Below are 14,737 nucleotides of genomic sequence, written 5' to 3'. Positions count from 1 at the left end.
CCCCCCCATTCCTTCGCACCCCACTTTGTTGACAAAGTAGGCCTTTGTCCTGTTTGCTCTTGCCAACTTATCAAGTCAGCAAGAGCAAACAGGACAAATTCCGCCTTTTGGAAAAGAAAGTCGGGACGATTGGGACAGGGCTTAAAAAAGGAACTGTCCTGGCCCAAACGGGACGTATGGTCACCCTAAAAGACTCTCCAGCCCCCTGCCCCGAACATACCCCATCCTATCAGTCGCTTAGCCTGCTACTCCCCTTGGGGTGTAAGGTGCACTTATTGTGCGCACCCACTGAATGCCTCATCACTGCACGATCCATGATTCAATTGCGTACATTGTTTTAGGAAGGTTTTGCCCTTGTGCTGGGAGCTAAAAAAGCACATAATTTTTGTGTTTTTCAGGAGACAGCATAAGCTAGTGGACAGTGCACTAGACTGGGATTCAGGAGGCCTGAGTTCTCTTTCTGCCACTGTTGCCATGCCCATAACACTTCATCTCTCTGTGCCTTTGTTTCCCCTCCAACCCCATGTCTGACTGTCTATTTAGGTTGCTAACTCTCTGGGGGCAGGGTCTGTCTTTTAGTGTATGTGTATACAGCACCTAGCACAATGGGGCCCCGATCTCTAACAGCTACTGCAATGTAAATAATATGTGGATGACCAGAAAGGGAGTCTGTGGTGACTGACAGTGAGGGGAAGAAAAGTTCCCAGGGTCATCATAATAATTCTTCTTCTTCCTTCCAGGCTCCCAGGGAGTCCTGCAGTCCCTTTGCTGCTCTTTAGAAATTCTGCCTCCCCTGCTCGACCCAACCCTCCTGTGGCAATAGAAATACACTGGGAGAAGGGGCCCAAAGTGAAGCAGGGTTTCCAAAGGGGAACGTCTCTTGGTAGCGTATTTCCCCTGGCTGAGCTGCTGTTTGCGCACACGCATAGTGGCAAGTCTGGATGTTTTAACACGTTATCATGAGATAAACTTGGCAGCCTGGCCATTGTTTCCATTCCAGTTACTATGCAATAACCAGCTGGTATCTTACTAAATAACCTATGTCACCCTTGTATTTACAGCACGTGCCACATTGCTGCATGTCACTTTCCTTGCCCCTCCCACTGGTAGTCACTTCCAGGGGAGGTGGACGTGTTCTGCCTCTAGTTTCTATGGGCTGATCTCTGCCCTTGTTTGACTCTATGCCTCCTCGTTGGTAATCAAATTATGAGCAAAATCCTGCTCCCAGTTACACCTGTGCAATGCTTTTGACTTCAACAGGGTTGGACAGTGACCCGCATATGGGTGTCTGGTCTAAACGCTTGGGTCTCTGCCACTTGAGCTAATGGAATAACAGTAGTAGGCTCTTATCCTCTCATGTGTATGCATGTGTGTAGCTGAGGGCAGAATGCAGCCCTGCAGTTCTGCAACCTGGTGGAAAGCCCAAGGCGTACCTCTTCTAAACCAGGAGGACAGAAAACTCCTTTGGCATTTGCCAGCGCAAACAGAACAGCATCGTGGATGGTCAAGAAGATGTGACTTGGGTCCAGGCCCTCTTCTTCGAAGACTCCACCTGTGCTAATGTCATGGTATACCTGGGCTGCAGAAGGGGAAAAGACGCTATGAGCAAAGAGAAAGAGACTGAAGGAGGAGTTGTTTGAAAGTAAATGGGGCTGATGGAGAGTTCCTGAACCTGTAGCAATCCCGGTAGGTAGACGCTTACCAGATCAGAAAGGAAACGGTTGGGAATTCACCCCTACACAGAGCAGAGTGCCTGCGCAAAGCCTGTGCATTACTGGTGTCCCCTTTAAAGCCGGAGGGCCCACTGCTGCTGATGCGCTTGCAGGTGTGTAAATGAGGGCAGAATTTTTTCCTACATTCTGTGCTATGGTTGGTTTCTGAGGTCGTGACTGAAATCAGATGGTTTGCTGGGCTGAGCAGGAGGAAGGTGATTGTGCTGGCATCCCAGGGAGGGTTTTCAGTGGGTCATGGGGGCAGCAGTGGAGAAGGGTCTGACTTGGACAGGCAGTTTTCCATGATTTTGGGATGGGAGGATTCTGGCAGAATTTTTGTCCTGGGGTGAGGCAGGTCCAATGGGCAGGGTGGTTGGAAGAGAGAAAGGAAGGGAGAGGAGAGACAGATTTACTGCATATATATGTATTCTTAGGTGCAAACTATGGAGGTACAACATCTATATCCAATCCCAGATAAGATGCCTACATTTATACACACCAAACGCAGACCTTTTCCAGTCTATATTCCCCACCTTTCTTCTGTCTCATCTGTTCTGATTTGCTCTGACATGTCAATTACACATTATTACGGAGAACAACGAAGCCCAGGAAAGTCTAAGTATAATCCTGTCCTATTGTGGGACGATAAACTTGCATGTTTATAACCATTAGCCACAGCCGTTAAGCTCCAAAGAGAACACAATGGGGCCTGAAATAAATGTTTCCAAGTGGAAAACATCCAAAAGCCTCAATCACAAAGAAAACCACCCCCTTTTTCATTTTGCCTTTGTGGAATGAAATAGCTCTGTAAACCCTTTCTTCTTGCTACAAGCTTGCTTTATTCTCAATGGCCCTGAGCTATGAAATCCCGCTTCTTAAAATAATCAGCATGGAGTGGCATGTGACAGAAACCTCATCACTTAGGAGATTTCAGAGTAGCACTGGGGAATATATTGTAGGGAACAATCCTGCACTAGTCATAGGAGAGGACTAGATAACTGAAAACTTCTTTGGTTCTCTGCAGTTTCGTCCCACCCTTTCCATTGATTCAATATAAAAAATATATCACCACTACGCCTATGTCTGAGAAACTGGGGAAAGAGCACAAAGAAATGTGCTATGCTTGGATGCTTACCATGCACATTTGCCAGGAAGACTTTAATCCCAATCTTCTGATAGCTGGAACACAGCTGGACGGGAAGAAGGAGAGAGAGGATAATAAGAAACAGTAATATTTAGAGATGCTTTGGACTTATATAAGGCCTTTAATCCAAGGCTCTGCATCCACTTTGCAGATGCTAATTCATACACCCTCACAAGCTGTAAGTGAGGAAGATAAGAGGACCTGTAACAGGAGGTTTTCAGTATGTGTGGTCTCTATCTGTATTCCACTGTATTCCTTCTCACTGGCTCTGGGCACATGGTGCAAACACGTTAGGCTGACCAGATGTCCCATTTTTAAAGGGACAGTCCAGTTTTTTGGGACTTTTTCTTATATAGGTGCCTATTACCCCCCACCCTCTGTCCCATTTTTTCACAGTTGCCATCTGGTAACCATAACACACATGAACCCACAATGGAATACAATAGGGACCATCGCTTGAAGAAGAAGCATCTTTATCCCCATTGCATGGAAGGGAAACAGAGTTGCAAAGAAGTGACTTGCCCAAGGATTCACATGCTGAATTAGTGGCAGAGAACTAACCTTCCCCAGAGCTTTTGTGCCCATCAGATCCACAAAGCACACTCCACTCATGTCCAAGATAACGGTGTGGAAGCGGACGTAGGGTGGTGCTGTGATCATCGGGTCGATGTTTGCAACTGGGATGACACTGCAAGTGCTGCCTCGGTGGCTCGAGATGCTGCCCAGCTCACTTGAGGTATTGACCTGCCCGGCTTTGTTTGCGGGGGGGTGGAATGGGATGTAGGAGATGCTGGTGCCATTGGCAGTCGTTTGGTTATTGTTGGTGTCCGTCGGAGAGGTGCTTTCAAAATCTTTCTGGAGCTCTTGCACTGACAAGGTCTGCAGCCAAACAAAGGCAACCAGGTCAGGATGCGATTATCAGTGCTCTCAACCTACCTCCTGAGGCCAGCATCCAGCCCAAATTTTGCAGTTGAGCTACAGCATGTATTTTAGAAAGACGTCCATCAGGCCAGTTTCAGTGGAGTTACAGCAGGCGTGAGCTTCTTTTTGACTGCACCCAAAGGATCAGCCAGTTTGTCAAACATTGTCAATGTCTCAAACTGCAAGCTGCATTCCAGCCACCAAGCCACCCCCACTCCCACTTGGCCCATTCGTACCTAGCAGACAACAGGACATTCGACAGCCTCCCTGACCATGAAAAGAGCAGTCATGGGGTGAGATGGAGAAAGCCCTCAGGATCCAGTCAGTAGGAGAACAATGTGGAGGCGCAGCCAGGGCTGATACAGCCTCTCCTTCCTGGATCCTCTAAGTTGTCTTCCCAGGTACCAGTTACCTCGACCAGCTGTGTTCAAACATGGGAGGCCACTTCGGCAACTTGCCAAATAATTCCTAAGGGCTATATCTACTTTGCATATATATTCACATACATTTTAAAAATCAAGACTGGACACACTGTGCCCATATTTGCACCCTTCCATCATTGATGTCATTTTGGATTCACTAGCCACAACATGAAAAGGAGACCAGATCACTAATGGGTGATCTTTCACTGCAGTTACAAGCCCTGGGCTCCCAGGCTGGTCATTCCCGATCTAGTCACTCTGGGCTAATTGAGCTGAATTCTGCTTCTACTGAACTCAGTGGGACTTTTGCCCCCAAGTTTGGTGTGAGCATGGTTTGGACCTTTGTGTAGGTCACTGTAGCATGCGCTATAGGTAAGAGAGGGATGGGGGAAGTGCCCCAGGGAGGTTGGACACAAGGACGTTCGTGGGGCTATACAGCAATCAAAGGAACCCAGAGTGAGTTACCTTCTTGTTCCTGAAGAACAATTTTTGCAGCTTCGTTGTTTTTTGTGATGCCTCCTTCTTCTGCTGGTGTTTCATGTATTTTTTTCTGGCTAAGTACACTTTGCCAGGATCTACCCCAGTCTGTGGAGAAGGAGAGATAGTGAGTTGGGTTTGCTTATGTAGCTCATCTGTCAGTATCATGAGCTCAAGAGCCTTGTATCCATATATGAAAAACAGAAAAGGAAACTGACCACTGCCCATGCTGGCACATGGTCCAACAACACTTCCCTTCTCAGGAGCACAGAATATGAAGGCAGCAGGAACAGAGAGGCTGAAATGGAACCTACTGTGCCCCCAGTTTACACACTCCCTGTTTCAGGGTGAGTGTCTGCCTCAGCTGCTATGTTCACACTGCTATTTTTAGCACGCTAGCTTGAGTCCTGCTAGTGTGAGTCTGTCCAGCTGGGCTGGAAGGCTGCAGTGTTGACATACCCATAGCGGCTAAAGTCCCAAGCTCTTATAGCAACCTGCACAAAACTTGGATGGAGGAGCACAGGTTGCAGGAGGAGGGAAGAGTTTGGAGGAGGCAGCGGGAAGTCAGTCTGTGTGCACAGGACTGTAATGCTAGTGGCCATTGCAGCACCTCTGGAAATAGTTATTTTAATAAAGAGCCGGTTTAGTTTCACAAGCATGGAATCGTCTCATGTTATTACCCAGCATGTAGTACATGAGATGTGATAGTAACAGTGGGATTACATTGCAGCTGGCACACACCAAAAGTCATATGACAGCAGCCAGGAGGGTGCATCAGAGAAGGGCTGTAGAGAGACTCACTGACTGGGGAAGAAAAGGACCCTGGAAAGGTAGAAGGGATTATTTATGAAATCCTGCTGATTGGGAAAGGAACTGCTGGTACCTGAGAGGGCAAATGAATTGCTTATGTTATGGAATCTGAAGGACTTTAATAAAGCAGGGCCCTGCAGGGAAAACATTAATTAAAAGTCCTGAGTGTTTGTGACATGACTGGACAGCTAAACTGGGAAATGGAGATCATGTTGCTATGCTGGGAGGTGGTCTGCTGTTGACCACATCCTGCAATGCTTCTTATCTGCAGAGACCTCAGCTGAGCCCCCTTCCTAGCTAAGGTGAGTGGCATGGTCTCTGCTCTCAGAAACTGAACACACAATCCCACATGGGGCTCCCAGGCCGTGCTGGCTTTGGGCAGTCAGATCAGAGGCTGAGAGCCACATACTTTTGGAACCAATTAGTGCTTTCCATCATCTCTGCAAACAGAAGCTGGTTAGGGTTTTCTTACCTTAGCTATAACCTTCTCCCTGAATATCTCTGAGTTGGCAAAGTACAGTGGGGAGCAGTAGGTCACAATTTTAATCCCATCAAGTTCATGGATCTGCAACAGACATCAGAGTTCAGACTATGCACAACAACTCAAGCCTTTGCATGGGCTTGTTAGGTTTGGGGTTTTTGCAACAAGAGAAAATAGAGGTGCGGTGAATAGATCTGGCAAAGAAACCTCAGGTAACCTTCAATAAATGCTTATCTATGGGGAACACAACTAGAGCTGGGCGAAAATTTTTGCCTGAGTCTTTTTTTGGAGATAAATCCAGATTTGGCAACACCAAAACATTTCACAAATCCATGTCCATTTCGCCAAATTGTTTTGGCTGGAAAAAAAAACCCCACTTAATACAAAAAATTCAGAAAAAAAATCAAAACATTTCATGTTGACATTTTCGAAACAAAACCTTTCAATTTTTTTGACTCCAAATGACTTTTTGTTTCAAAATTTCTTTACGTTTTTATTAAAAATAAAAAATGTTTAAAAATGGACAAAATGGAAAGGAAACCTTTTGGTCGACCCAAAGCAATTATTTCTGGGAATTGCCAGTGAACTGAAAAATCAGTTATTTGCACAACTCTAGACACAACTGCCAGCTCCCTCTGCTTTACCATGGAGTAATAATATAACCAAAGAACCAGCTCTGCAGGTGGGGCAAATGGGTGCAAAATCTGGGGGCCTTCTGCTTAAAATGAGGCAGACAGGTAGTAAATGATCACAAAGGCTTCCACCAGAAAGAGCAGATCTACTGTTATGGCTTCTGAAAATAACAAGCAAATAACCCCACTGAGCTGAATCAGGAGAGACAGTAACAGAGCCTACAGCCCCTTCGAATCACTTATTGGTCAAATGATGCAGGAATGAGAAACAGGGGGGCTTGCATTTTTGGTTGGGGGATTTTAGCTTCCACACTTACCTTATTGTAGGTTTTGGGGTTCTTGTAAATATCCGTGGAAGTTACCTGACCTAGGGCAGAGCCGTTACGACTAGGGGAAAAAAATACAACAGATAGATTAAATTTAAGACGGGGAAGAAAAATGCTGCTTCTCTTGCTGCCATGCGAGTGTGCAGCATACTAGGATTATTGTTTATTTATATTATGGAAACAACTAGAGGCTCATGCAAGACTGGGTGCCTCATTGTGTTCAGTACTTGTGAGAGCAAGGTTAATTCACAAGACTGCTCTGTTCTACAGCTGAATTTCACTTCTGTGCAGAGGGTCAGCTGTAGGCCTATGCACAAGTTAAGGCCTATGCTGAGGGGAGTAAGTAGTGCATATGCTTTGTGCCAGGCTCTGCACGGGGTGGATTTCACCCTTTATGCGCAGTGGATTCCTTAAGGAAGGGCACATGGAGCTGGTGTTTTTCTGGGCAGGGTAAATAGCAGCGGGTAAATAAACCCGCTTTGGAGTAGGCGCCTGAGTTACTGTGAACAGGAATAGAAACCAGGCAGTAATTAACAACTGACATTCCTGTTTGCACATTGAGATGGGAGGGTTTGGAGCCTGCATTTTCCCAGGGCCTCCTCTCATATCCTCCTTTGAAAATCCAGCTCGAAGGCCGTTGATACAAAGAACCCCCAGGTTGTTTTGTGACTGGAAAATGTTCTGTAGTTGCACAGCCATATTGCAGCTTTTCACCGAGATGCTACTTACAACTGCGTGTGGAAAACCACCACCAGCACAGAAAATCCCACGCCGACAGCCAGTCCGAATGGCAGGCCCAAGAAGAAAGCTGACAGGAAACTCACCACCCAGACCAACTGTGGAAAGACGAGAATGGCAAGTCACTGCTCTGTGCCACAGGCAGTGGGCACTCTGATGAAGCATTTGCAAGGACAGATGGACCAGAACCAAAATACCTATGGCCTGGGGATTAAAAAGCCTAAATCTAAATTTTGCAGCTTAGACCCTTTTCTAGTTATAAATTGCTGTTTGGTGCACAAGAAAAGTTTTCATGTGCAATGTCTGTTCTTGGGACACTGAGGCACAAATGCCATAAACTCAAGTTCCTCAGCTTTAGAAAGGTGCCAGAACATTTGTACAGTACTTCAGATACCCCTCAATACCCAGACTAGCTCACTCAGTTTCATTCACTACCTTTCTGACTAGTCAAGACAGGACTTTTGCTGTTTAGGCCCTTTTCTAATGTATTACTATTCACGCCTTTCTGAAAGCCCCTGCTGCTGATAGTCTTTTAGCAGAGATGTGCATCTACTTGAAACCATTTTTTAACAGCTGGTATAAAAGACCTAGATATGTAACTGATGCAGAAGCATTTTAGAATCCTCATCCCACCCACAACAGGAGTAATAGGCCTGATTCTGATTTCATTCACACCAGGGTAACACCACTGAATTCAAATCTCAGATTTACTCTGGTATAAGAGAGAGAAGAAAGAAGCAGAACCCAAACCTTTCACTTTATAGTGACTTCCCCTCCTCTTAAAGCCCTTTATAAACTATGTGATACCTGAACAGTGATCCATGCAGCCAGCTCTAAGGTGAAGCATGACAGCCATCTGGTATTACATAGCAATGTTGTGACAACAGTTTAGGACAGGAAGTGGAGAAGGTCACTGTAGCCAATTGAAATTCCAGGTAAAATTTAGGTCAGCAGAATGCAATTAACCTAACTGAAGTTTGGCTAGGATACCGGGATCAACACCCCCTGTGTTACAAAAAAGGGTAGTGCAATCTTTCTTGACCACAGGTGACCAGAGCCCTGCTTTATTATCTAATCCAAAAGACATCACAGCTTGGACCTATGTCAGTAAGATGGATCTGAACTCAAAAATTGGATCCAAGCCTCTTGAACTTTATGGAAGATCACAGACGGATCCAAACTTTGGGTCTGTCTGGACTAAGGTGAAAACAAGTGTTTTAAAAACCGGGTTAGGTAATATGACTCGAGTTTGTCTTGACGAGGAAAAATGGTCTGGTTTAAATTGAGTTTAGTAAACAAGTTGACTAAGCCCAACCTAAGTCAAATACTTTTCATAGTCAAGACAAATCTTTGGGCTCTCCTCTAGGCTACAACAAAACCAGCTGGCACCATTTAAAAAGAGTTAAACTGTGTCTAAACTAGCTGCTTAAGTGGTGTTTCAAGCCAGGTGAGCTCACTCAGTGTAGAAACGTACCTTTTTGACTAGTCAAGACAGAGAGTTTGGGCTTGCCTATGCTTAAAGGTTTTGTTTTAACTATGTCATAGTGTGGGTGCAATTATACCAGTATAAAAAAGTGCTTATACTGGTATAGCTTATTTCAGTTCAGGCACTTAAATAAGCTATACAGGTATAGGGCACCTTTTATGCCAATAGAACTGCATCCACACTAGGGCTTTTACTGTAATAACTATGAATATTTCTACACTACAAGTGCTACAGCGGCACAGATGCACCATAGGGTAGACAGTTACTACCACGATGGAAGGGGTTTTTCCATCACTGCAGTAAATCCACTCAAGAGGTGATAGCTATGTTGACAAAAGAATTAAAAATTTTATTAAAGTTAATGTTTAAAATCAAATTTACACAAGTTAAGAGGGAAGGTTCTGTATATCTGGGGTCGGGCTTGGGTTATGGGGGATTGCAAGTATCAGCTACAAGGTTCACAAGGTACATACATACCACATAACCAGCATAGATCCAGATTGGGGTGTGGGAGTTTTTAAAGTGTCAGTGGATAAGTAGGCTCAGGTACACCACCCATGGAATGTATTAAGAGTCCAAGTCAGTATTGGTGTAGAGAATGAGTACATTCTACAGCTGTATCTACATTGCACAAGGTGCAATGTTTTTCACAGACCTGAGCCATGTGGTTCGGTTGAACCAACTTTTAGGCATAGAACAGGCTTTAGTATGCAAAACCAAATCACACTCCTAACCCAGAAGTCTTCTGGGACTGCTTTGAAATATAGATCAGCCCTTTGTAGCTCAGAGACTTTGTTAATGCATTGTTATGTGGTACATTCATGTAATGTATTAAACTATTCACACTGCTTTAAAAGGCCTTGCCTGAAATCATCACCCATCTCCTCTCCAGCACCTGTTTGAACAGTATTTTAGGAAAGCTGTCTGATGACTCAAGTCAGTCCTTTTGGATTCCTTGTTTCTCTGATAAAGCAGCTTCCTTGGGATTTGGCAGGCTATTTTGGCCCAGTTTGCACAGATACCACCCACCAGCATAAGTCCTGTTCAAACAAAATCTTTAACTGTCAGACATTTCCAAATTCCTTTCTGTCTCCCCCATGCTCTCAGATTGGGTTTATGTGTCAACCAGTGCCTGGGATTCTTATCTTTCATGATGGCCTCTCCTTCCCCTGGAGGGCTGTTGGCTGAGTTTTTAAGTCATGACTCGGAGATATTGAGTAGGGCCGGTTTGGCTTGTTCTTGACAAACAGGCTCTTAAGGTTGATTGGCATTTAAATAGGGCAGGCAGTAGTTCATATCTCTGCATTACATGTGTTAAGTGCGACCGTGCTTGACTAGACCAGACACATTCTACATTGCACCTTACTTGGGATCATCAAGCTAAACGCTGACTAGTACTGAGTCGGAGACATTATTGTGCTTATAGGGTGAAACTCACTCTTCTGCATGGGGCCAGCGTGAGACCTATGCACCTCTTAAATCCTATTTAAGCCCTGCTTTGAGCGCTCAAGTGGTGGTGCCTATGTCTTGGGCTGCCCCCACCATGCAGGGGTGAGTTTCAAAATCAAAAAATGTAATCAGATTCTGCTCCTTCTCCCCCAGGACTCTCACGGTGGGGTACTCACACAGTCCAGCTTGCTTTTCTTCCACAGGTAGAAGGGGTCAGCCAGCTGCTTGAGGGAGTTTTTCAGGTTGACTGCTATCAAGGCTCCCAGCACAGCCTGCCAAGGAGACGGTATCCAAGACAGGACACATGAAAGTGTTATTGCTCAAGGGGAAACTGCTTGTTGAAAATATCGCCTGCTCTCAGGTCTGGCTGCCAATTTCCAAGCGGGCAGGGATGAAGGATTAGCAATGGGTGATGAAGTTAACAAAGATCATGCTTGAATCTGGATCCAAAATAATGTATTTTATCCCCACCAGTTCCCTTGTGCCTGCTGAGAATCAATGTGGATATGGTGCCTTCACACTATGAAACTATGCTATGAGGTGGCTCGGTTTACCTGGGCTTTATGCAGAGGACAGGGACCATCTTTTTGTTATGCGTTTGTACAGCGCTGAGCACTGGGGAATCCCAGTACATGATTAGGGCTGGTAGGTGCTATTGTAGTACCAATAATCATAAATAATTAACACCAACGAAGTGTCATTATTATTAGAGACAGTCCTGATCCAAATACCTGGTTCTGAACACACCCAACACTGGAGCAGCTTGGCTTCAGTCTAAATAAATGGACCAAACCAACACTCTGAATCCAAAACTCCAGAGGCCAGGGGAACTTTGGGCCAGATTTCACAGCCCACACTTAGTTACTAAATAATCACAATATTACAATAGTAAATAATTTATTCATAGGGCATCCCCCACCTGGACATACATAACTGAAGTCAAAATGACAGGAAGAAAAAGGCAGCATGATCTAATATTTCCCTGAACTCAGGGCTTAATTTGTAATGAAAGAGATGCCGGGGCTCAAACAATTTTACATTCATAACTGATGCAGCAAGCCCAGGGGTGCCCAGCCTAGAGGTGCCGGGGCTCAACCCTGGCAAGCCCTAGCACAAATTAAGCATTGTCTCAATCCCATCACTTCTCTCCCTCTGGGTTTCAAGTTTTAATAAACCCAATTTCTAAACTCCAAGTTCACTCCAAGCCTTTTACTCGTATTTGTGCAGAAACCAGGAATTAGCTCAGATTCTCTTGACACTTGATCCAGATTCACTCAGTGGACCTGGTTTTGAGAAAACCCCAGATCAAGTGAGGGGAGGAGGAGTGGGGAGGGGAGTGTTGTTTATTAGAGCTACATGCAGCTACATGTAACTGCTCTTTGATTTACAAACAGCAAGGAAGGCTGACCTGGTTTGACTGGACATAGATGACACAGGAAATGGAGCAGTCCAGAACAGAGGGGTGACCTATATCCCAGTGTCCCTACTTACATTCCCCCCGCCCTCCATGGCCCTCCTGGTTGCTTGTGGTTTTACCTTTGGAAGGGGGTTGAGGTAGATTCCCAAAGCCAGCATGGTTATCATAACCACCAGCGCTACAAAGAAACTTGCCATCTGAGGAAACAAAAAGAATAATTACAAGAGGTAACCTGGCATTTTTAAACCTTATGCGATTCCTTAAACTGGGGACCAGTTAAGTGGGGCAACTACAGATCTAATGGCTTGAGCAGCAGGATGGGGCTCAGGATTCTGGGGTATTATCTTAGTCCTGCCACTGATTCGCAGTGAGGGCTGGGGCGTGATACCTAATCTCTCTGTCCCTCAGTTCACTTGAGCTCTGTGCTTTTGCCCATGACTTGTCCCTGTGACAGGCCCCCATTAAAAGTTACTGCTGTTGGTGCAGGTGAAACAAAAACAGCTAAATAGTGAAACTGCTGGCATGGAGAAGAAGAGCTTTCAAATTGAATGCATTTAGTATGAGTGAAATCTCCTGGATTAGCAGCACTGAAAACAAAGAGCTTCCCTTCTGCCTGATCCTGGGAGGTGCTGAGTACCCACAATGCCCAGTGCAGTCCCAGGGAGTTGCCTACACTGAACAACCTTCAAGATCAACAGGTGCTTGCTACACAGCATGGACAGCAAAAGTGCCAGCACTAATGTGCCCCAACCCTGACCAGGAGGGACCTCCCTCTGTGGAAGAGAGGGAAGTTCCGTCTCGGTGGCCCATGTGTCCTTGACCTCTCTGCTGAGTCTGTCAGCACGACAGCCAATCAGGAGTGTAGTTTTGGTGATGTAGACCCTTGCTCACTGGAAAATGGGTTGAGATTCACCAAACTCATCCCATACAGAGGCCATTGGAGACATCCATCAGATGGTAACAACTTCCCGTGAGGTAGAGACCCAGTCTGGATTCCAGCTGGCACTCTGGGGAGTAACAGCTCTATGATTATCATTAATCATGTGAGCCAGCTAGGCCCTCAGAAAAACAGCCTTCAGGTTCAAATTCTGCTCTCAGTGACAATGGTATCAATCTGGAGTGACTTTGCTAAAGTCAGTGGAGTTACTCTGGATTAGCAACAGTGAAGTCTGAATCTCTGGCTCTGAATTTTAGCAGAGAATGGCTCCACTTGACACATTCAGGTGCCCCCTCTGTGGCCATCTATACACTAATCATGGAGGTGTCATCAGGGTTGCTAGTGCGAAATTTGGCACCAGGAAGAAGAAAGTAATAACCTGAGATTTTCCTCCAGCCCCGTCCACAGCTAGTGTTACAGACAGAGCACAACAGATCACATGGATTTTGAAAAAGGATCCAAAGAAGTTACTGCAGCCCAGGGCAAGCATTTCCTGTGGAGAGAAGAGGAAGGTGTTTGTCAGAGGAGGAAGGAAGCATCACTCTTGGGCCGGCTCCCTTAGTTTCTTCTAGCAACAATTAAAGGAAGGTGAGAGAAGTAGGTCACAGGGATTCTCCTCCTCTTAGCTCCACCCTGCACACAGCTTCATTCCTGCCCCTCCTCCCCACCCGCCATCTTCACCCAGAGGATTGCTCCTTCTCATCCCAGAGGCATCACTGGATTCCCTAAATTATGCCCATGATGATACATCAACTCCAGCCAGTGCCTGGCAACAAGAGACCAGCTGGATTTCTCTTTAAAAACTATGTCTTTAGGAAGTTTTAACAAGTTGGCAAATCCTTGCCAAGCAAATATCAGAAACAAAACGATCCACAGCCATTAGATTTTGTTTAAAGAGACCTTATACAGGGATATAGTCATCAGATTTTTCTGTTTCACAGAGTGTTACCATATTACAGAGTGAGCATCATTACAACACCTATAACATGTCATCTCTAGCGATTTTATTAATACTCACAAAAACTGGACTGGTGCTAGTGTTTTTTTGCAGGTGGATGTACTTTGAATATTGAATAAAAGGTAACCAAATATCTAAGTATCTATCTGTCCTCTGTCTATTTCCTAGGTACATAATTGATGTGTTTCCATAACCACAACCTCCCGTAGTTTTTGAACCATTCCTCTATGGTTGGGCTATTTTTCCTTTTCCAAGGGAGGCCTCAGCAGCCAAGCAGCTATTAGCAGGTGAGATATTAATTCTTCATTTCCTCTCATTTGACCATTTGTGCTGGGAAGCCCTAGGAGAATTACCAAAGATTCATTTGGTAACAGAGAGCCAGCTTGCATCCCAGTACTCTCTAACGACTGGACACGTGCACCGAATATATATAACATCTCCTCTTTCACTGAAGTTTCTCCAACATTTATCCCTATTCAATCTATATGTATTTTTTAGCCTGATGGGTTTGAGATACCACTGAAACAGTATCTTAAAGACATTTTCTTTTATTGTGCTACAGACTGAGGTTGCTGGTCCTCCTTTCCAGATCAAACCCCATTCCTTTGGTGTCATTGGTCTGTCTAGGTCCCTTTCCCAGCTGTTTCACCACTTCTGGATGATTCAGTCCTGCACTGAGGCTGATAGCTGGACCCAGTTCCCAAAGATCCTGCCTTAATTTGTGTCTGCAACCAGCTGCAGAGGCATTTTAAAAAGTAGGGAAAACGAGGAATGAAAAAATGTTTGGAATCCCAAATGCCCTAAAATCTTTAAAAGAGTGCCTTCTA

The 14,737-nt window shown here is 45.2% G+C and overlaps 1 protein-coding gene across 1 annotated transcript in view; it reads right to left on the bottom strand.

Annotated features, from left to right (window-relative positions):
- Window positions 1–14,737, bottom strand: part of SLC26A9 (solute carrier family 26 member 9) — a 45,034-nt gene that overhangs the window by 5,512 nt on the left and 24,785 nt on the right. Inside the window, exons 10-19 of the mRNA XM_038379710.1 lie at window positions 13,332–13,445; window positions 12,135–12,212; window positions 10,775–10,870; window positions 7,655–7,761; window positions 6,917–6,986; window positions 5,959–6,051; window positions 4,665–4,784; window positions 3,418–3,735; window positions 2,848–2,902; window positions 1,434–1,579 (exon numbers count right to left, since the gene is read on the bottom strand). Of these exons, the coding sequence (XP_038235638.1) occupies window positions 1,434–1,579; window positions 2,848–2,902; window positions 3,418–3,735; window positions 4,665–4,784; window positions 5,959–6,051; window positions 6,917–6,986; window positions 7,655–7,761; window positions 10,775–10,870; window positions 12,135–12,212; window positions 13,332–13,445 (1,197 nt within the window). The remainder of the gene's footprint in view (window positions 1–1,433; window positions 1,580–2,847; window positions 2,903–3,417; window positions 3,736–4,664; window positions 4,785–5,958; window positions 6,052–6,916; window positions 6,987–7,654; window positions 7,762–10,774; window positions 10,871–12,134; window positions 12,213–13,331; window positions 13,446–14,737) is intronic.

Source organism: Dermochelys coriacea, chromosome 21 (genome assembly GCF_009764565.3).
Source record: "Dermochelys coriacea isolate rDerCor1 chromosome 21, rDerCor1.pri.v4, whole genome shotgun sequence".
Lineage (NCBI taxonomy): Eukaryota > Metazoa > Chordata > Testudines > Dermochelyidae > Dermochelys > Dermochelys coriacea.
Note: the sequence above shows the minus strand (reverse complement) of the source record. Positions and strands in the feature narration are given on the sequence as shown.